Source organism: Octopus bimaculoides, chromosome 3 (assembly GCF_046866305.1).
Source record: "Octopus bimaculoides isolate indiv1 chromosome 3, ASM4686630v1, whole genome shotgun sequence".
NCBI lineage: Eukaryota > Metazoa > Mollusca > Cephalopoda > Octopoda > Octopodidae > Octopus > Octopus bimaculoides.
Window position 1 is genome coordinate 75,133,248 of NC_142930.1, and position 25,289 is coordinate 75,158,536.

The 25,289-nt window shown below is 32.3% G+C and overlaps 1 protein-coding gene across 15 annotated transcripts in view; it reads right to left on the reverse strand.

Moving 5' to 3' along the window:
• LOC106883961 (transmembrane protein 245) overlaps positions 1-25,289 on the reverse strand; it is a 501,684-nt gene that overhangs the window by 287,818 nt on the left and 188,577 nt on the right. For all 15 annotated transcript variants that reach the window (XR_016241093.1, XR_016241092.1, XM_089349237.1 and 12 more), the window contains exon 9: positions 22,744-22,887. Coding sequence is in view for 13 of the 15 variants with exons in the window: in XM_089349237.1 (XP_089205363.1) it covers positions 22,744-22,887 (144 nt within the window). In the remaining 2 variants the exon portion in view is untranslated. The remainder of the gene's footprint in view (positions 1-22,743; positions 22,888-25,289) is intronic.

Below are 25,289 nucleotides of genomic sequence, written 5' to 3' on the forward strand. Positions count from 1 at the left end.
TTGTTTTCAATAATTTTGTTAAATGTTTTTCTTTTATTTATTGTTTAAATAAATATTTTTATATAAATTCATTTATTATTTTTGTTAGTTTATATTCTTATAAACATTTAACCTAAAACTTCGATAAGTATTGCATTTATTTTCATTAATATTGTTAAATGTTTTCCTTTTATTTATTGGTAAAATAAGTATCACTATATAAATTCACTTGTTATTTAGTGTTAGTTGATATCCTATTTAATGCTAAGTTAATAGTATAATGTTTAACATTTTAGTTTAAACCAAAACTTCGATAAGATTAGTGTTGCATTTATTTTCAATAATATTGTCTAATGTTTCTCTTTGATTTATTGGTAAAATAAGTATTTTTATATAAATTCATTTATTGTTAGTTAATATTCTAATAAATGCTAAGTTAATAGTATAACGTCTAAATTTTATTTTAAACTAAAGCTTCGGTAAGATAAGCTTTGAATTTATTTTCAATAATATTGTTAAATGTTTATCTTTTACTTTTGGTGAAATAAATATTATTATATAAATTCATTTATTATTTTTGTTAGTTTATATTCTAATAAACGTAAAGTTAATAATGTAACATTCATAATTTTAGTTTAACCTAAAACTTCGATTAGATAAGTATTGCATATATTTTCAATAATATTGTTAAATGTTTTTCTTTTATTTATTGGTAAAATAAGTATTTTTATAGAAATTCATTTGTTATATATTGTTAGCTGATATTCTAATAAACGATATGTTAATAGTATAACTTTTAAATTTTAGTTTAAACTAAAGCTTCGATAAGAACAATATCGTTAAATATTTTTCTTTTATTTATTGTAAAAATAAGTAATTTTACTTATTGATAAAATACGTATTTTTATATGAATTCATTTGTTATTTATTGTTGGTTGATATCTACACATTCATTTTATTATTATCATTGATGTATTTTGACCCGAAGATTAGCTATATTTTTGAATAGAATTGATTTTTGATCGATTTATTTTAATCGATTTTATTTTCTTTTCTATTTGAAAATTTGGTTATGAAACACGTGTAGTCATTTTATTATTTTAATAATTATTACTTTGTATTTTATTATAGTTCTTTTTAGTATATTTACTTATTAAATTTTTCTATATGTGACTGTGGATTTTCATGGATGAGTTTAGGAACTGTGGTTCTTTTCTCTAAATTATATATATATATATACTAGCAGAAATACCTGGTGTTGCCCGGATTAAAGAAAATAATGAAATTTTAAAATGCCGTCTAGATTACGCATGTCTCAACTGCTAGTAGCTGAAATACCAACTTTCTACATACCTCTGCAACCCATGCCAGCATGGAACATAGACGTTAAGTGAAATGTGAAAAGAAAGTTTTCAACTCATATATGTATATAAAGTAAATACACATTTGTCTAACTCATTTTGTAACCAAAAAATGGGTATAGGTTATAAACAATGAAAAGCCGTGTTTGATAGAAAACTGCTGTCTTTTGAACTGAAAAGGGAAATCATTTGAGATGAGAGGTATCCTTGAAATGAATACATTCTCACCCATCATGTAAGCTGAGACAACAAATTTAGACTCAACTTGTCTACAGCAGAATTGTTCTTTCACATAGCCACTTATGACTTTCATAGTTTGTGGCAATGTTTGGAAACACCTTGCTCTTAAGGTCTTCAAGGGAGGCAGTCATGTTGCCACATGGGAGGTGGTGCAGACTATCTTCTGGATCTTGTGGAAGTTTTCCATTTCCAGTGTCAAGTAAGTTGTTGGAGAACTGTGTGGCTTACGGGTCACCTTGAATGTGAACCCTCATGTTCGTTGTCAGAGTAAGTTGCTTCACATGTCGCCAGTTATATGAGGACTTAATGCAAGCTCTCAGCTCATCTGCCCTTGTTTCTCTGGGAATGACAGGCAGCATTTGTCTGAAGTCACCAGCCATGATCTTATTGTAGTCTTGTAGTGTTGTATCAAGTGCTTCAAAGGCTGCCTTATGGGACATTGTTGCCTCATCCAAGACAGTGAGTTTGGCATCTGTAAGGAGCTTTGCTAAAGCTGTATTCTTGGATATGTTGCATAAAGGAGATTCATTTTGGATGAGGTTCAGAGGCAGCTTGAATGTTGAATGAGCTGTTCTTCCACCTGTTAGGAGTATGGCTGCAGTTTCAGAGGATGCAACAGCCAGAGCAATCTTCTGTCTCACCTTGGCAAGGAGCAGGTTGATCAATAATATCTTTCCTGTGCTTCCAGATGTAAGAACTTGCCAGTATACCGCCTTCTGATCCTGTACCAGAATTTATATTTGTGTGTATCTGTGTGTATACCATGTGTATATATTAAATATATGTATCTATTTGTGACTATATCTGTATGAGGACATGTTGGTACATGTACATGTACTTACGCAGATATTTATGACACCATACTGAGCCTAAAACTAACCAGCCTAAAATTTTATAATTTTATTCATGATAACTTAATTCTCCTCCCACCCTACCTGTTTTTATATTCACACACGTGCATATGTATGTATATGTGCATGGACATATATGTATGGGTGTTTGTATATCTGTACATGTATGTGTATGTATGTCTATGTGGTGTGTGTGTGTGTGTGGTTGTAGTTAAACAGCCTTATCTATACAGTGAATAACAAACTCCAAAATATCAGATTGAAAACTGCTTTTAAGTGAGAAACCCACAAAAGAGTCACAATTTGTGAACACCTAATAATTTACAAGCATTTAATTATTAAAGTGAAAAGAATTAATAGGAAACCAATTTGCATTCATTTCTTAAATATATAATACTGTACCAAGGACTTCTTATTTTTAATTCTACTATATATATATATATATATATATATATATATATATATATATATATGATGAAAGTAGCATTAATTCTCTAGGTCATTCAATTTTTCTCAACCCCCTCAATGGGCTGATTGAGTAAACCAATCAATAACAAACCTATAATGACTAATGAAAACAGCTGTAAGTCTAATGAACTACAATAAAGTAATATGTAATGACCATTATTGATACCTTGTCTTATATTTATATATATATTTATATATATATATATATATATATATATACACACACACACACACACAAGACTTTGGTCAGCCTGGGATTATAATAGAAGATGCTTGCATAAATTGCCACACAATTTCATATGATTTCAGACTATACTCAAAATATTCTCCATTTTAGATCTGTGATTAATTCCATTTCTATTAACACAATTTAACACCATTTTGGTTTCAACATATGAATTAATATGAATTCATACTAAAAATATAAAAAAAGATAATGAATTTCTGTAAATCTACAGACCAAAGACAGAATGGCTATGATACATTCAGTGAATTCCATCTTCAGAATTATTCAATGAGTAAACCATAGTCTCTTAATTTAAGTCTTCATGACACTGTTACAGTCTGGTGGTCTTAATCACTTCTTGTTACAACTTACCAAGGTTTCAGTAAGTTAATAGGTCTCACTGAATAATAATAATGATGATGATGATGATGATGATGATGATGATAATTATGTTAATAATAATATTAATAATAATAATATTAATAATAATAATGCTATTACTAATTATCTGAGGCCTATTGTGTAGAATTAGCACGAGTTAATACACAATATCTAATCCAGTAATTACATTATAGACAAAGCATATTGTATGTATGTGATATTTACACACACCAGCAGGCACACACACTCACACACACACAACCCCCCACACGCAGATGCACATACACACACACACACACGCTCAAAGACAAACAGATTGATGAAACTTGGGCAGTTACTCACAATTGAGGGCGATATAGTATCAGCAAGTTCCATGCTTTTGCTAATAGTGTTGCTAATAGTGTTGAGTGCCCATGTAGATATAGAAACCTTCTTGATCCTTTAACCTTTAGCACAGCAGAACATCCAGTACAAATATTATAGGACCTTCTCTCCAATGCTTCAAATACTCTGCCCAATGGTCACCTTGTATGTATGTATGTATGTATGTATGTATATGCGTATGTACGTGTGTGACTATGTGTGAACTAAGGCTACCATTGGTTTCATATTCAGAAAATAGGAAAATATCTTAATATCTTATTTTTCCTATTTTTCTTAACATGAAACCAATGGTAGCCTTAATTCAAGGATAAAGAAATTCTACGCATCAATGTGGTGTTGAGCACTCATTTCTATTGTTCAATATTTTCTCTCTCCCTCTCTCTCTCTCTATATATATATATACATATATACATATATATATATATATATATATATATATATATACATATATATATATATATATATATATATATATATACATATATATATATATACATATATATATATATATATATACATATATATATATATACATATATATATATATACATACATATATATATATATATACATATATATATATATATATATATATATACATATATATATATATACATATATATATATATACATATATATATATATACATATATATATATATACATATATATATATATACATATATATATATATATATATATATATATATATATATATATATATATATATATATATATATATATATATATATATATATATATATATATATATATATATATATATATATATATATATATATATAGGCGCAATAGCCCAGTGGTTAGGATAGTGGACTCGCAATCAGAGGATTGCGGTTTCGATTCCCAGACCAGGCACTGTGTGTGTTTATTGAGTGAAAACACCTAAAGCTCCATGAGGCCCTGGCAGGGGGTGGTGGCGACCCCTGTTGTACTCTTTTGTCCCAACTTTCTCTCACTCTTTCTTCCTGTTTCTTGAGTAACGCTGTGATAGACAGGCATCCCGTCCAGCTGGGGGGAACACACACGCCATAGAAACTGGGAAACCAGGCCCATGAGCCTGGCTAGGCTTGAAACGGGCGCATAATAAATAATAATAATAATAATGATAATATATATATATATATATATATATATATATATATATATTACATGCGTATAAGAAGGAATGACCACTACGTGGACATCCAATATGCTAGAAAGAGATCATCAACGACCCAACCACAAAGAAAAATAATGTTATCCAGAAAGGTGATTTTGCTGAATTTTTCTGGATAACATTATTTTTCTTTGTGGTTGGGTCGTTGATGACCTCTTTCTAGCATATTGGATGTCCACCTAGTGGTCATCCCTTCTTATACACATGTAATACAATTCAGATTTTTTTATATGCTACACCACTGGTTTTAAATTGAAATTAATATTCAATTTATCACCCTCAGTATATATATATATATATATATATATATAATCATCATCAATTGATGTCCATTTTCTATGCTGGCATGGGTTGGATGGTTTGGCTGAAGCTGGTGAGGCTTCTATGATTGGATGCCTTTCCTAAGCCATCTCCATTGCAAAGCTCAGTGTCTTGATATGAGCCTTCAATACTTCATTCCATGTCTTCTTGAGTCTCACTCTGCCACAAGTTCCATCCATTTTAAGTGTGTAAATATATATATATATATATTTATATAACACACACACATGCACATGACAGCTCCCACACACACTTATACCTTTATCCACCCCATATACTGATAGTAAACTTGAAAGATATGTCTATATACACAAAGTTTGCTACTATTTCTCAAAATTAGGGACAGTCCCTAGCTCATGCAGATCCTTCAAAGCAGCTGAGAGCAATCTGGATGATGTATATCATGGCCTTTTGCTGGTTCAATTTAATAGGGAAATCATGGATGGAGAGGATTTCAGAAAATTGCAATTCTGTAAAGAAATATTAGAAAGAAGCAGAATTGCATATTTTGGTGAAGAAAGCTTTGAGTACAATGTTTATTGACAAGTGAGACACAATATGGAAGATACTAAGAGGACAGGCAAGTACAATGGGTCACCTGGGAAGTGAAGGTACACAATTTCTTTTCCTGGTGAGAAGCCACTTCAGCTCTGAATAGTTGCTCAATCACTTTACGAACAAGAACTAAGATATAACAGAAGTATGACATAACAGAAATAGCACATATATATATATGTTAAGATACAGAGATAAGACATATGTGGACTGTAGAATGTTAGAAAGTAAAGGTTTGTCAATTGGACAGTGTGCTATTCTTTTTGTTTTTCCTTGAGGTCTGGCATGTGAAGCTAATGAATCATTCTGGATAAGTAAACATTTCTATACCTTATATATATACCATATCTAAGGTAAAAATTATACCTTAGATACAGTCAGTAACTGTTCAGGGCTAAAAAGAATTCTAACACTGAAGGGTAAGTTTAAACTTTGGAATGAAGTGCCTGTATCTTGTTATGAGTAGTGTGTTGTGTATATGCCAACAGCTGCATTTGCAATCTCAATCGTTCTAATTGTAAATCAACACCATGGATAGTATAGTACAGATCTCCATATTAATATTTCTCAAAAGGACCTCTACAGAGGTGGAAGTATCTGTCCATAACAATTTGTCAGTTCCTTTTCAACAAAAGGGGCTGACAAATTGCTATGGAATTTTAGATGGTTATTATTAGGTATCTAAGCAGATATGATAGATTGCAAAATGTATGATAGAATGCACAAAAGTGTGAAACAATGTCATAAGTACACTTATATATCAAATAATATACAAATGAGTTCACTGAAATCTGTGGATCATTTGTGCAAAGGAGCACTAGTGAACTAGCCATGTTATTTTGCAATTGCTGTTGATAGAATGCCAGATTGTTCTTACAAAGAATATTTACCTTTCACTATCAGATATGTGAAGAGAGAAGATACATGTTCTTCAGCTGAAGAAAACTGTTGTGCATTTCATGAAATTTCTAGAGTAATGATTAAAGAAAGTGCAAGGATAAACCCTATACTTCTTAGCAAGGCTATATCTGAACATGGAAGACTGTATGGCTCAATTGTATGTTACTGGCTTAACAGTACAGTGGTGTACAGGCTATCTTAAAGGAAAAGAATGAGAACTGCATTTTCTCTGGTTGTGTAAGTCACATTCTGACCCTCATTGGTACTGAAAGAAACTATAACATTCTTTGGAACAACATAAATGTATGTATATAAATGTTCAATACCTTTGAGTCTTTAGCAATGAGAGAGATTCTCTCCCAATGTACATTGTCAAAGAAATGTTCAGTGAGCACTGACGATGTAAGACCAATTGAATGGCTTTTGGATAGTTTGAGAAATGTCATGGCAGAGCTAAGTGGAGTTACAAATTTGGCAACAATGTGTAGGTCTGATCTTTGAGATATCAAAAAATACTTGGGTACTTGTAAGTACGTACTGATACTTGTTATCTGAATTAAAATTCTAACACTAATCCATGAAATTAACTTAGCAATAAAATCTTGTATGCCACATTAGATATGGCAAAGGACAACACTGATCACCTGAGCAGATATCCTGAAACTGAACACTATACTTGAAGAAGCATGATGTATTTTAATCAAAATTGGAGTGTTAGTTTCACTAGTCACAGGCGATATCCATCTTCCAAATATGCTGAAAATTATTTCAGGGTGAATGTGTTTTCAACATAATTGACTATCGATGGTCTTTCACTTCACTTTCCAATAGGCAGTGTCATTTATGGAGATTTTGATTCTTTTGTAGCATTTAAAGCAGTTAGATGAAAATGGTTGGTTACAAAAATCAGTTTCATCTGTGACACTCAAGTCATAACATTTTAAGTGATATTCAAAGTGAAGTGCTTCTTCTCAACAAATAAATGAACAAATAAGTAAATAAATAAAGAAAGAAAGAAGGAAAGAAAAACTTTTCAAATGAATTTCATGATGTGTTACTGAAGAAAATTTATGGTCAAATATTAGAATTGATATTAGGCAAGGTTTCCCAAATGTTCTCAATGTGTTGCACATTTTCCCTTTTATTGCCAGCAACATTGGTCATAAGTGAATAAAGTCATACTATTGGCCAAGAATGTTGCAAGAACATTTAAAATGATTAATAATTTTGAACATCAACAACAATAAGACAAAGGTGTTTGATTTTTATTCTATTTCATTTACTTTTCTTTGTATAACTGCTGAATTTGCTCAACAACAAGAATGGAAACAATTTATGAATATGAAAAAGTGATGACTATTTCTGAGCTGAAATTCTGAATACAATAGAAACAATTGTGTACTTTTACAATTTGTTAAAGTATGGTTCTCTGTAATCTATGCTATATAGATTATATGCTATATAGAATCTATGCAATGTATTTTAATCTATGCTATATAGATTTAAAAAAAACAACTTTTAATTAGGTTTTACTGTTAAGTACATAATGTATGCTTCAAATGTATCTATATAGCCATAGTGCAAACATAAATCATATATCATAGATTTCTATAATACTTAACAATAATTTTGAATAAGCTTATTATTGCTTTACACACACACACAGAAATATCCTGACTAATCTTCACATTGCTTAAAGTCTTGTGGTATCCTGACTGATTCCAACATTTTGTTTACCTACCATTCTGCAGTAGAAGTATTAAGACTGATCCTGCTGGTGGTGTAAAGCAGTTGTGGCAGTGCTACATAAAAGTACCTGTGTGATGCCATGTAAAAGTGACGGTGTTGTGCCACGTAAAAGTGCTCATGTAACATTATGTAAAAGTGCCTGTGCAGTGTTACATAAAAGTGTCAGAGTGGTGCCACACAAAAAACAACCCATGTGGTACCATGTAAAAGCACCCGTGCAGTGTCATGCAAAAGCACCCAGCAACTTTGTAAACTGGTCGGTGTTGGGAAGGGCATCCAGCTGTAGAAACCATGTCATATCAGACTGGAGTCTGGTGCAGCTCCATAGCTTGCCAGCTCTGTTAAAACTGTCCAACTCATACCAGCATGGATAACAAACGTTAAATGATGATGATGATGATGATGATGATGATGAAGGAGAATGTAATGAAGCAACTGTTGTCATTTGCTAGTTGAAATACTCACATGATCTGAATTGACTGACAGAACCAGAAGCCATTTTAAAATTTCTTTTAATTTCTCTTCAGTCTGACTCTATACGTCTCAAGTATTTTGAGTGTTTTGCACTTAAGAAACTTTAAATAATGTGAAACTGAGTTAGTCTGTAATTAAATACCTAAAATTTCAACTAAATAATGTGTTGAGTGTTACTTTCTTTTATTTGTTCATCCATTTTGTGGACTGAGATTCCTTTTGACAGTATTTAACACTTAGATAAGGTGTCAAATACTTACGAGGTGGTATCAAAAGGTTCCTGGACTAGTTCTGTAGTGCACCAACAGATGGCAGCACATAGTTGTGTGGGCAGTGAGAGCTAGCAGTGACCTTCATGAGGCAGCGTGTTGGGTGACATTACTGTGTTTACTTTGCAAGTTGTGAAATTTGTGTTTTCGTGATCATGTGTATGACCTGTGGTTTTTGTCATTGACAGGAAGTTGGAAGAAAGAGTCAACATGAAATTTTGTGTTAAAATTGGGAAATCTGCTACAGAGACATTGGGCATGCTTTAGCAAGCATACGGCAACTAGGCAATGGGTTGTATGCAGTGTTTTGAGTGGCATGTATGCTTCAAAAGGGAAAAAATGTTCCTGGAAAATGATGAGCAATCTGGAAGACCTGCTCATTGTTTTTTATTGACATCCATGGTATTGTGCATCAAGAATTCATCCCCGAGGGCCAGACTGTTGATTGAGAGTTCTACTGTGACATTTTGAAGCTTTTGTGAGAGGACATTCAACAAAAGTGACCGGATCTGTGAAGGGAAGGAATTGGATTTTCCATGACAACAACACATCATCACCAAGCTCTCTTCACTCATGAGTTTCTCACCAAAAGCAACATGATATCACTTCTGCATCCACCCTATTCATCAGATTTTGCACCTGCAGACTTCCATCTCTTCTCCAAGATGAAAAGGCAGCTCAAAAGTTGCTGTTTTCACACCGTTGATTAGATCCAGGGTGAATCGCAGAAGGTCCTCAACCCAGTTATGGAAATTGGCTTCTAGGCTGGATTCCAAAAGAGGCAGAAACACTGGCACCAGTAACTATTTCGAAGATGATGTGAAAACTTAGGTAAATAAGTTATTTTTTATTACACATAACTAGTCCGGGAACTTCTTGATACCACCTTGTATAGTATGCAAGTTAGCAGCTCCAGTTCTCTGAAGCTACAGAATTTGTTGTGTATATAAACAAACTGGCTACTTATTTCTTTGGGATTGCCCAAGTGAAGTAGACATCTCTGATGAAGACCCACTAAGGTTCAAAAATCAATTAAGGTTATTCTTCCTTTTGTCAGGTTAGGTACAAAGCTAAAAGTATTGAAATGTTATATGTGGGAAAATTTTGACTTATTAATCAGAAAAATAACATTTAAATCTTAATAAGATAAGTGATTAAAAAATAAATAAATAAATAATTAGATAAAATAAGAAGAGACATAAAAGACAAAAATATAGACAGTTAGTTGTATATAGGTTGAATGGATGTGAAAGAGAATTAGTTCTGTGTTCTGCTTACTAATTATACAGACACACACAAAACACTTATATTGAATACAAGACTGCATTCTTGTTTTAACTTTTTTTTGCAAGGTTTCTTTGTATTGTAATATTGTCATGTGTCATGATGTTTACAACTTTCATGTTTGCAATCAAATTTATAAACCACTTTGGTCATTAGTAACTTGTTTGTGAGTTCACATATCTATTGTTTTGTTACTGAAGGTTTTTTAAAAAATTTTAGTGTTTTTGTAGTTATTTATTTGTGTAAATTTATGGTTTGTTATGATGCATTATGTATTTTGTTTTACAAGATTTTTGATAATACATTCATCTATTGAATACTTAGTATTTCTGTAATATATGTGCTTTGTGTATTTTTCATAAGTGTGATGTCTAGTTTATTTCCTACTGTGTTGTATTTTTTCTTGCATTGTTCTAAAGTTTGGTCATTTACTTTGTTGAATACACATCATTAATTAGCATTTGTTTTTTATTGTGTGAATTTCTATATCTAGGGCTTAGTTTGTGAAGGAGAACTTAAATGCTTTTCTACGTAAAGAATTTACCACTGACAGTTTCTATCTAGGGAAACGCTTTGATTCCAAGTAAGTTTCTACATTTATGTCTTTGGTGTAAAAAGATATGTTGTTTTCTATCAGAATGTTTCAGGTCTCACTCAGTTCTTATATAAAGGAGCAAATTCAATGCATTACACCATACAACATAACAAAACTAGATAGGAAAATATTAACAGACAACACATTTATATTATTATTTTCTTCCTTAATTTATTTCATTCATTTGACTGTGGCCATGCTGGGCCACTGCCTTGAAGAGTTTAGTCGAATAAATCAACACCAGTACTTATTTCTTTTTTTACATCTGGCACTTATTTTATTGATCACTTTTGCTGAAGTGCTAAGTTACAGCGATAAAAACAAACCAACACTGGTAGTCAAGTGGTAGTGAGGGACAAACAGAAACACAGACACACACACATGTACATACACACACATACATACATGCGCATGTAATAGTTAATGAATATGCAACAAAAAGTTATGCATTCATTAACATGGGTAAAGATGAATATATTACAAATAATAACAATTTTCTGAATGACAAGAATAAATTCATGAAGATTATAGAGGACAATACCAACATATTGTCAGGTACTCCAAGATACTTGTTATATATGAAGTCCTCCTCAACCATCTTACCTGTCACTATATATGAAAAAGTCACTCCTCAATCTTCCTTCCGATTATTCCTCTTGGGAATCCTTAGGTTTACATTGGGAAGACTATGGAATTCTTACCTACTTCCTTTATATTGAGCATGGTCACTGCACAATTGACAGTGAAATCCTCTCTTCTGAAAACTAAAACTTCTGACTTATTTTAATGTCTGTTTTGAGGTCCCTTGATTCAAGATTTTATTTACACATTTTGAATTTCTTCTCTAAATCTTTGACAGATTCAGCTGTGAGGACAAGGTCATCAGCATACAGGTTTTCCTATGGATAGCTACTCTTAACCCATTAGAATTTAAATTAGCCATATCCGACCCAAATATTCTACCTGTTTTACGTCCAAACTGACTAGATCCAACCTCTTATACCTATTCCACAGTGTCATTCTAAAAGTAAACAAATACATCAACGAAATCTTGAAGCTATGAGATAATGCATGATTAATGCATATCATTGTGAATAGATAAGTATTACATTTGACTGAGTAATCTGAAAGCTAAAGGGTTAAACTGCTCTAACTATAATGGGTGGGAGATGAGAACTGAGTTCTGATAGACTCCTACCTGCATGCCAAATTTCTTGTTGCTGACAGCATCTTGGTATAAAGCTTGAAATGGCACCCATAAAGCATTTATCTATTTCTTTTTTTTTTTTTTTTTATAGTATCCATTGTAATTAATGTAGTTATAGTTATTTCTGTATTTTGATAGAAATAATGTTTATATTCAATATGTTTCCTTTATACATACACATACAAAAATATATGAATACACATAAGTAATAAGAATTTCTTTGTGTGTCAAAAAGGTCTTGCTGAATATAGATGGCTATATGAGAAATAATTAGCGTATATTTAGTCAAAAATTTGATTTTTTAAAAATTGGTTTGGAGGGGTGTTATTTGTTGTTTTGTGCACATATGTGTCAATAGAGTTATTGAAGAATGCTAGAATCTTAGAAACATTAGTTATTTGCTTATCAATAGTTGGTATTAGTGCAATAATTGTATGAGATTCAATTATGACTTTTTTTTTAATCAAGTTATTTTTGTCTAGTGCTGTGTGGTGTTCACCTACTTTCTCTTTCACATACTAACCTTGGCCTTTAACACTTCCACTTTGAAGATGACTTCATGTCTGACAGGGAAGCTCAGTTAATCTACTGTCTTCATTTAGTATAGAACATATGCCATACCTTCTTTCTACATCATAAGAAACTATGAAGAGTGCAATACGAAACTGGTAAATAGATTTTCAACTCATTTGATCAACCAAACATACATAAATGAAAGGATGTATCATATTTACATAAACACACACATACACACACACTTGTTTTCCCAAACTAATGTTTCTTTATTATTACTACAGGTTCCATTTGATTAAATGCTATTTGAAGAGTGTATGACAAAGTAAATGCAATCTACATTCTATATTGAATAGTTTGTACTTTTTATTTCTAAACAGAAGCATACGCATAAAAATATGCAAATGTATGGAATTGCACACACACACAAATATATATACATATATATATATATATACATATATATATATATTTGTATATATGTATATATAAATATATATACATATATATATATATATATATACATACATATATATATATATATATATATATATATATATATATATACATACATATATATATATATATATATATATATATATATATATATATACATACATATATATATATATATATATATATATATATATATATATATATATATATATATATATATATACATATATATATATATATATATATATATATACATACACACACACATACATACATATATATATATATATATATGTATATATATATATATATATATACATACACACACACATACATACATACATATATATATATATATATATATATATATATATATATATATATATATATATATATATATATATATATATATATATATATATATATATATATATATATATATATATATATATATATTGATACCTGATACAAAAAAAGGCTAAATGTGCAAAGCTTATATGTATGAGTGTATGTGTATGCATGTGTATGTGTATACATTCATAAAAAGAATTTAATACATAATACAAAAAGGGCTAAATGCATAAATGTAAAGCTTATGAATATATATATATATATATATATATATATATATCCTACACTTTCAAATACCTATATATCTCTCTCTATATATACATATATGTGTGTATGTGCGTGTGCATGTGTGTCTATGTGTGCAGTGTATACATCTTTAACATACACAATATAATATTTAATAACAAATAAGTATATATATACATATATATATATATATATATACATACATATATATACATATATACACACACACACACACACACAGACACACACACACACACACACACACACACACACACACACACACACCTTTTATACATACACATAAAATCTCATTATTTTCATTTTAATTTCATTTCATAATGTTATGAAAAATATTTCTGCTTGTTCAAAAGCATTATTCATCTTTTACAATTTTGTTTAATAAAATACTTTTCATATCATCTAAAATTAATTTATTGATCTCATAAACATACAAATTATTATGTATTTCTAACCTGTAGCATTTGATAAACTTGTTTTATCTACAACAGTTATTCACTGAGTGAATGAAGTTTAAAGTATGACATGAAACCACCAGCCAGCTACACTCAAATGCAGAATTTCCAAATGCAGACATAGTTTTAAGTCTATGACAAGATGATAAAAATTATAATCTGTTACACTAAAAAGCTAACTGTACAGCCCTCCATTTTTTCAGTTGTTGGTGCTTATTTCCAGAGTTTTCTAAGTGTTATTAGCAAACATTATTTTATCTTTATGACATAGCAGCAGCACTGATTATAAAATAGGTGATATCATCATGATTCACTTCTTTTTTTTTATTTTTATAGTTCAGAACAAAACCTTTCATGCCAACTAAGCTATCACTTTCCAAAATTTATTTTTGCAGATTTGAACATTTACCGTTAGATGTATTCTTTTCTAATGGTAACCACTCAACCACTTAAGAGACTAAAAGTGCATGCCTTGCCCATGGGAACAACATAGCTGTTGTATCAAACTTTTAACTAGACCAATGTGGTCTACTGACCATTCCACCACTTTAACCTTACAAACATTGTACCACTCATTTTATATATATATATATATATATATATATATATATATGCATGCCTACATACTGGCAGGCAATTTGACAAGCTGATATCAATCACTCTTTGAAGTTAACAATGAAATAAGTAAGATATGTGCATCTATATTTATTTTTAATCTCTGATTAATAACAAGCCACATAAAAAAAAAAAAATTACATTTAAGTTCTAAGATTTTTCCAGAGGCAGGAATTCAATAAAGTGTTGTGCTCACGCATTGATTAGGTCATGTCATAACATACCAATGCAATTCCTCTCATGATTTTTCTTTCATCTCATACAGATATAGGATTTACACATAAAATGACAAGCTTGCTACCTGCTGGCTAGTCTATGACAAAGTGGAAAGTATTGAATTCACTAGTGTTGAGACTATTAATCAGCTTGCATTCTTTATGTTTCTCAATGCATTCATTGCTTCCTTTTTTTTATTTAGGATGTATCTATAAATTTTCTGTTTAAAGTGGTTATCAATACTTTCAGCAAGTTCATCTTCAAATGACCAATCAAATCAGATTTACTCATTGCAGAAAAAAACCTCTGTACTATTAAAATGGTTAATAAAAACATGACCTTTGAATACAACCAAATTTTGCCTTGTGAAGAGACACAAATAATATAGTTAAAAATGTGCCCTCAAGAATAATATTTTGTCTTATAGGAACAAAGTGATGAGCAGAGTTTATTACACACAACCCTATAGAATATTTTGGAACTCAGAAAGCACACATAAAAAGAAAGCTGAAACGAAAAGGTAAAGGGAAGAGAAAGAGGTGACAAGAAAGGAGTGAAAAAGGGAAAAGGCATAGAGAATGAAGATAAAAAGAGGGAAATGATTTCAAAAGATTTAAATTGAGTAATTTGAACTAGAAATGTTAAAAAATAACAAATAGACAGAGAAAAAGTTCTAGTGTATTTTCAGCATTATTTTATCTCTCTTTCCAGCTCCATTCCAGCTACTCCCACCCACTCTTCTATAATGGGGGTATCCATGTAGCTTTTTTACAGCAAGTAACCTCTTCTGTTCTTCTCCCTCCTTTTATACTTTAACCCCTCATGTAACATAAAACAGCCTTCCTCTTTACTATAGCTCCACTCAGTCAGAGGGGATCTTTGTCTTGTATGCTGCATGTGATCTAACTAGTGCAAGTGTCAAGAAAAAAAAGTATCCAGTACACTCTGTAAAGTGGTTGGTAGTAGGAAGGACATCCAGCAGTAGAAAGCATGCCAAAACAAATATTGGAATACAATGTAGTCCCCAAACCTACTGAATTCTGTCAAACTGTCCAACCCCTGCCAGCATGGACAATGGCTGTTAAAGGATGGAAGGAATGAAAAGTCGTGAAATATTACTAACTTACAAAAAATATCATTAACATGGCAGTCCCAAAATTAGGACGAAAGCTGCCGTGAATTAGCTCCAAGAAGCCATCGCCTCTAGCTAGCTATGTGACACACGAAACCTGTGTCCTTTATAACCTTCGAACAGGGGAGGTCAGCAGTGTCACCCTGCTGGTTTGGCATCTGCAGACTAGTTTCAGGGTGTTGCCCCTTGTCAATGCAGAGCAGCCAAGCCCTAGCCAGGCGGCGCTGTCGTAGTCTCCTTTAGAGAGACTTAGAAATATTAATAACCCTATTTCTGAAAACCAGTGGATAGATTCCACTGAAATTAGATAAATAACTTTCGAACAGATAGTCAGCAGCGCCGCCTGGCTAGGGCTTGGCTGCTCTGCATTGACAAGGGGCAACACCCTGAAACTAGTCTGCAGATGCCAAACCAGCAGGGTGACACTGCTGACCTCCCCTGTTCGAAGGTTATAAAGGACACAGGTTTCGTGTGTCACATAGCTAGCTAGAGGCGATGGCTTCTTGGAGCTAATTCACGGCAGCTTTCGTCCTAATTTTGGGACTGCCATGTTGGCTTGGCGATAACTATTAATTTCCAGTACCGCTGTCGTAGTCTCCTTTAGAGAGACTTAGAAATATTAATAACTCTATTTCTGAAAACCAGTGGATAGATTCCACTGAAATTAGATAAATAACTTTCGAACAGATAGTCAGCAGCGCCGCCTGGCTAGGGCTTGGCTGCTCTGCATTGACAAGGGGCAACACCCTGAAACTAGTCTGCAGATGCCAAACCAGCAGGGTGACACTGCTGACCTCCCCTGTTCGAAGGTTATAAAGGACACAGGTTTCGTGTGTCACATAGCTAGCTAGAGGCGATGGCTTCTTGGAGCTAATTCACGGCAGCTTTCGTCCTAATTTTGGGACTGCCATGTTGGCTTGGCGATAACTATTAATATATATATATATATATATATATATATATATATATAGAGAGAGAGAGAGAGAGAGAGAGAGAGAGAGAGAGATTAGCCGTTCCTTATATGTCTATCATATTTCATTAAAAGAACCAGGATTCATAATACAGAGTTATTTAAAAATTTCACTGCTAAGTTCCAAAAGTAAATAATGGTGATGGTTATGATGATGATGATGACGATAACGATGAAATGAAGAGATTCCCCATCACGATTATAATGACAAAATAATAAGGATAAAACTAGTCATATTAATAATGATAATGACCATGAAGGTGCTGAAGATGAAATAATGATGATGACAGTGATGGTGCTGGTATTGATGATTGTTACTATGATTATCATTTCTATAATCATTCCAGATAAAAAAAAAATCATAAAGGTTAATTTTTTCACATACTTTTAAATGAAATAGTTCAAGATTAAATTCTTTAGCATCTAAACCGTCCATATCTGGCCCAAACATTCCACCTGTTTCATGATCAAACTGACCAGATCTGGCCTCTCACACCTATCCTACAATGTCATTAAAAAATCATCCAATCACATCATCAAAATCTCAATACTGTGAGATAATCCATGATTAATTCAAAACAACATGAATAAATAAGTATCACATTTGACAGAGTAGTCTAAATGCTTAAAAGTTTAAACATTACCTACCTTTTATCTTTTACTTCTTCTAGTCATTAGACTACGGCCATACTGGGGTACTGCCTTAGAGAATTATTTTTTAGTTGAATGAATCATTCCTAGTGCTTATTTTTTTAAAGCCTAGTACTTATACTATTGGTCATTTTTGCTGAGCTACTAAGTTATGGGGATGTAAACACAGCAGCACTGGCTGTCAACTGGTGGTGGGGGACAAACACAGACACAAAAAAACACAGACAGACAGATAGACACACACACACACACACACACACACACACACATACAAACACACATACACACACACATACACACACACACATATATGGAGGCAATAACAAGTGTTTGCAACCTTTAGCAATATGCCATGCTTGAGAAGTCCCATCAAGCCAAGTGAAATTGTAGTCATGGCTGATGTTAGTGTCACATAACTGGCACCTGGGCCAGTGACATGTAAAAAGCACCTTTCGAACTTGGGCTACTGGAACGTAAAAAGCATCCTTCAAATGTTGGACGATATGCTGTGCTTGAGAAGACCCATCAAGCCAAGTGAAATCATAGTCATGGCCAATGCCAGTGTCACATAACTTGCACCTGGGCCAGTGGCACGTAAAAAGCACTCTTTGAACTTTGGGCCTCATGGAGGCAGTGACAAGTGACAAGGACCTTTGGCAATATACCGTGCTTAAGAAGACCTGTCAAGCCAAGTGAGATTGCAGTTGTGGCCAATACAAGTGTTTCGTAATTGGCACCCAGTGGTACATAAAAAGCACCGACTACACTCTTGGGGTGGCTGGCATTAGGAAGGGCATCCAGCTGTAGAAACCATGCCAAACCAGACTAGAACTTAGTGCAGCTCTCCAGCTTACCAGTTTTCAATCAAACCGTCCAACCCATGCCAGCATGGAAAACGAATGTTAAATGATGATGATGATATATACAACAGGCTTCTTTCAGTTTCCAGTTTCCCTCTACCAAATCCACTCATAAGGCTTTGGTTGGCCAAGACAATAGGAAAAGGCACTTGTCCAGGGTGCTACACCATGGGACTGAACCCAGAACCATGTGGTTGAGAAGCAAGCTTCTTACAGCACAGCCACACCTTATTATTGAACTTCCACTCCCTTTTACACAATGAATGAGTAAAGCTCACATCAAATATCAGACGTGGGTTGGTCCCATGCACTGATACAGAAACAGTGTTGCAGTGTGTACAACAAAGACAGCAAAACAGTATGTACACTGAAGACAGGTCACAATATGTACGACAGAGACAATATGTATAACAAGGACAGCACGAGAGTGTATATAACTAAGATGGTGTAGCAGAGATAGTGCTACAGTATGTGTAGGGACTGAGATGATTGGATGTGGCAATTTGAACATTGATAATTTGGCATGGTTAATGGAACATTCAACCTGTGTTGGTGATAGTATGTTTTGCTGATGAAGACAAATAGACAGACACATACACGTGTGTGCAGAAGTATACACATGGAGAGAGAGTGAGAGGGGGGAAGAGGCTGACAGGTAGGCAAAGAGAGAGAGGGAGAAAGAGTAAAGGAAGAGAGATACAGAGAGATACAGGCACAGAGAGAGAAGGAAAGAGTGAGAGAGAGAGAGAAGGAAAGAGTGAAAGAGAGAGGGGGAGAGATGTAGAAAGAGGGAGAGAGAGACACACAGGAAGAAAGAGAGAGGGATAGAGTGGGAGATAGGGGTTAGAGAAGACAAGAGAAATGTTAAAATGAGAGAGGAAGAAGGAGAGAGAGAGAGAGAGAGAGAGAAAGAGAAAGAGAGAGAGAGAAAGAGAAAGAGAGAGAGAGACGTTAAAATGCTTGATAATAATAATAATTGTCCAAAATAGGTGGCACCAAAACATCTCATACTCTTGTATACAATAGAGAGGATGTCACAGTGTGTACAATAGAACAGTATCACAAATGTATGTAACAAAGAAAGTGTCACAAATGTATGTGACAATAGAACAGTGTCACAAATGTATGTCACAAGGAAAGTGTCATAGTGTCAGTATCAGAGACTGTCCCATATGGTGTACAAGAATAACAACATGTACAAAATAATATAACAATTATAATAATTACACTACTTATCTAATAGTTGTTATAATAGTTATAACTTTTCTGTTATCAGTATCATAATATTGGTTTCAAATTTTGGCACAAGGCCAGCAAGTTCAGGAGAGGGGTAAGTATATTATATTGACCCTAGTGCTCAGCCCTGAAAGGATAAAAGGCAAAGTTGACCTTGGTAGAGTTTGAACTCAGAACATAAAGATGCATGAAATGCTGCTGAACATTTTGCCTGACACAGTTACAATTCTGCCAACTTGCTGCCTTAATCAATATTAAAACACTGATAATAGAAATGTTATAATATCACAATAAAAGTCATAACTGGGGAAAACCAGTATTATAGAAGATGATAGTAATACAGAAGATTAAATATTTTTAAAAAGCAATAATAATAATAATAGGATATCATTTTTGAATTTAAAACATTACCTTAGAAATATTTAATCAGCATTGATATTAGTATCCATAACAACAGCCTTAATGAAGTTAAATTTTGATCATAATAGTGACCTCAATTATGATTATATTCAAGTTATAATAGTTAAATATCATAGTAGTGACTGTACTGCAGTTATAATTACTGTAATAAGGCCCAGCATAATCACAGGTGAGTAGAATGAAACCAATCAAAAGGTAAAATAAAGTCATCATTGTGAAATTATAAGCAATAGTAAGTATATTATTACAGGTACTTGAGGCTTTGCCTCTTGCATGCCAAGAAGTCATTCATTCTGTCAGTAACATAGTATCCAAGGTACAATTGTAATTATAATGAAGCTTAAACGGTGAACATAATGAAATCATCGTGATTGCATTTGCAAATATAATAAAGTTATTATGGTGATTTATACTAACAATAATAGTAATGAAGTTATAATAGTTATGAAATAAAATTCACATGATGAAGTTATAGTAGTGATTATAATAGTGACTGTAGTGAAGTTTTCTCTCTACATAGACTTCTATGTTTGTGGTTAACACTACTGTTCTCTTCAACAATGCTGTCCAACTTCTCTTCAGTCATAGATTATGGATAAAAGAAGAAAACATGAACAAAGATAAATATATCATTACACTCTTATGGTGAATTTTAATTTGGATATGGAATTCGTACATCGATTGCAGTATGAAAGACGTACATCAATCATTCAAAATCATACATAGACTGTTAACTTAACATTTATTACCTTAAGCATTTATTATTTTGTGCCAAATTTTTTGTCACACTAACTGCAACCTGCTTACTAATGTTATTTCACAGAAATCCAGTGGAATTCTGTTAGTGCAATGAAAATTTTGAGACCTAATAATAAACGATTAAGTGAAGCTAACAGTCTTCATGTGTTTTTGAATAGCTAATTTGTGTCCTCCATGCTGCAATCCTTTATATTTCAACTCTTGATCTCAAATCAAATCATTTGCTTGAACTGAAATTAAGATATCACTCCATCTGATAGTCAACTTTGACCATTGTAAAGACAAAATTTCACTAAGATGGTCAAGTTTAACCGCTGAAAAGATAGAGGCATGATTATAACCTGAAGATCAAGTTTAACCATTAAATATTTAAAGATATTAGAATCTGAATGTCAGTCTTGACCACCATAAAGATAAAGATATTATTACCCTCTTTTATTCAAAATCAATCAAAACCCCTATACTATGATGGTCGATGCTGACCAGTGAAGAATTAAATGTATCATCATAATGTGTAATGGTACATTACATATGGTTAATTTTAACTTCTGATCATTGTAAAGATAAATATGTCGTTATTTTAATCTGAGGGTTAATTTTGATCATTGCAATAATAGAAATATAATTACAACATTCAGATCATTAATTTTAACCACTGAAAATATAAAGGTATAATTATAATCTGATGGTCAATTTTGATCACTGTAAATAAAAATATATCATGCTAAGATGGTCAATTTTTAATACAGCAAAGATAAACATATGAGTCTCTTGCCACTCTTATCCAGGCACTCTCAACACACTTATCTCTCCTCTTCTCGATACTCATATTGTGTTCAGCTCCACCAGGCTCTATTAATCCCTACACATCCTCTCTAGAATGCTGGCCCTCTTGAACACCCCACTCTTGAACTCTCCTCTCAATTTATGACATATTTCAAGTGCACCATAGCAATAACTATAGTCCCTGACTACTAGTAACATAGAGGTTTGGTTTTCTCTTTCTCTCTCTCTCTCTCTCTCTCTCTCTCTCTCTCACACACACACACACACACACACATATGCACACACATACATACCTGTACAAAGACACACATAATTAGGATGGAAGAAAATAGAAACAATGGTATGAATGAAAGATTGTTCTGAAACTTGCAGAAATGAATAATTGATAGTCAACTTTGATGAGGGCTGGTCTAAGAATCATGATGTATTCATTCTGTCTATTGTTCTGCTGCCAAGGTAGAACTTCATTTCAGTTAATTATTGCTGAACAATGATATCTTATTTTTATTACTCTAATATATAAGACGATTTCATGCAGTGATAAATTTAGATGATTCTGTCAAATATCATAAATGTTATCATCAAAATAATACATAGTATCAGATACAGGAAACCAATCATATAATGAAAGGTTCTTACCGACATCAAGGTTCCAATATTAGATTTAGCAAAGTTTATAACATCTGTGATGACAAAGCCACTTCGTTTGGATGCCAGGCTCCATAAGGCAGTTAAGTTCCCTCCAGCCAATATCTCAGGCTTATCAACAAGATTTGTGTTATTCTGGTGGTAGGAATAAAGAAAACAAATTGAACATCAATAAAACTATAACATTTAACAAAAGAGCATGAATATATATTGTATTAACAAATGTTTAGCACCATCACATTTAGGTCACATACATCACATTGAATCCATTGCACTGACTGCAATGTATCCATTACATAACTTGCAATAGATTTATTATATTAACTGTAATGGATTCATTATAACAACTGTAACAGACCCATCATATTAACTATTATGAATCCATGAATATTAACTGTGAAGAAAACAAGATTACAAGTTCTTTCAATTGTCATTAGTTGTACTGTACAACATAGATGTATTCATCATATTAATGATAACAAATCTGTCATATTAATTGAAATGGATTCCTTAAATTAACTGCAATGGATTGACCTCTTTAATTGTCATAGCCCCAGCATATCAAATGCAAAGGACTGATTACTTCACTGCAATGGATCTACTATTTTATCTGCAATGGATATATCACATTAACTACAAGAGATTCTTAACATTAACTGTAACCAATCCATTATACTAACTGCAATAGACCCATCTTATTTCTTACAATGAGTTCACTAGAGCTACCACATTAACTGCAATGGATCCATCACATAAAATGAAATAGATCCATGATATAAAGTGAAAATTATGTATTTTCTTCTTACAATAATAACACTATAATTCTATTAGTAGTAATATAACAGTATTCTATTTTCCATTAAAGATTTGTTTCATTTACTACATTCAATTCTTTCAATTTATTTTAATACAGTTATTATATTTTGAGAAAGCTGTTTATTTATTGTAATGGAACTTCTTTATTTCCTCTCATCAATGGATCCATTCCATTTGTTCTAAGTGATAAATCTACTCAACTCTTTATAAACTTATTCCACATACTGTAATGAAACTTCTGCATTTATTGTTGATATGTGATATTTTATCATTTGTTAATAGGGAATCAGAATAAAGTGCTCCCTGGAGCTAAAAACACATTATTAAACTGAAGCTAAATTACATTAAAGCTATATCTAACAATTTCAGAAATATAATATTTCATTATTATCAGTGAAATTATCTTCTATAAAGATGTTCATATTAGAAACAAAAATGCCATATCTGCCTAAGATGAATTAAATACTGTTAAATTCAAAATTGTATGACAACAATAGTGTAATTGCTGGAAGTAAATTGGTCAGCATCTATTTATTAATATCACCATTAATAAAAGTTTTTCTTTCCATTTGAATTGGTTAAAATCAATTTCTTACAATTTATGTAGGTTAACTATTCATATTTCTGCTTATTTCCCTACAACATTGATAGCTGCAGCTCTTGGAAATTTTCTATAACAATTCAGATTACATTTTATCACAAGTCTATTTTGTGTGATTTCCAACTATGTAAAAAGTAAATTTTACAGATTAAGTTTTCTTTAACAATCCTTTTAATACTTTCTTATGTTGGAAAATGAAATAAGAAAAAATATTTATGTGTAATGCTAGAAGAAATGGAGCTATTTTAGATACAGCTTGTCTTCAGGCAAAATTCTTCATCACTTAAATGCCAACTTAAAGCTGAACTTTTCGGTTGCTAAGTGGAGGCATAGATGTGGCTATGTGATTAAGGCTCTTGCTTCCCATCTATGTGGTTTGGGATTCAGTCCCACTGCATGGCACATTGGGTAAGTGTCTCCTGCTATAGCTCCAGGCTGATCAAAGCTTGTGAATGGATTTGGTAGAGGCAAACTGAAAGAAATCTATTGTGTGTGTGTTGGGTGGGGGCTGGTTTGTGCATATTCTTGTCTTGATATCATGTGATGGTTGTAAACAAACATGTTAAATGATAGTGATGGTGATGGTGGTGGTGATGATGATGATAAATCTGAAAATTTCAAGTGATGTATCATGGAAACCATATTTCTACAACCTAATCAAAACAGCCATGAATATCTGTTGAGAAAATATTTTCGTCTCAAGCAGTTGTTGATTACCATCTTTCATTGTGTACAGAAGAAGCATAAAAAAACCCAACAAGGTTAGAAAACTCACCTTCACTGACATTATATACATGTTCTCCACCCTTCTTATCTATGATCTCTATACCTTTCAAGTCAATATATTAATTTCATTTTCAACATTCTTCCTCTAAATGGCATTCATTTGGAATCTTCTTACATTCACTGTATTTCAATTCTAATCTCTCACAGTTTTAACAATCTTTCATCACCTTTCTATGGTGGCTGTACTCTCATTTCTCTTTAAGAAATCACCTATAAATTTATGGTGTTCTGGGTACAGTGATAACAAGTTGGTTCAAGTTTAAAGAAGTGAAAAAAAAAAATGAAACTAATCTAAGATAACATACAGAAACATAAGCTTACAAGTTCCTTCAAT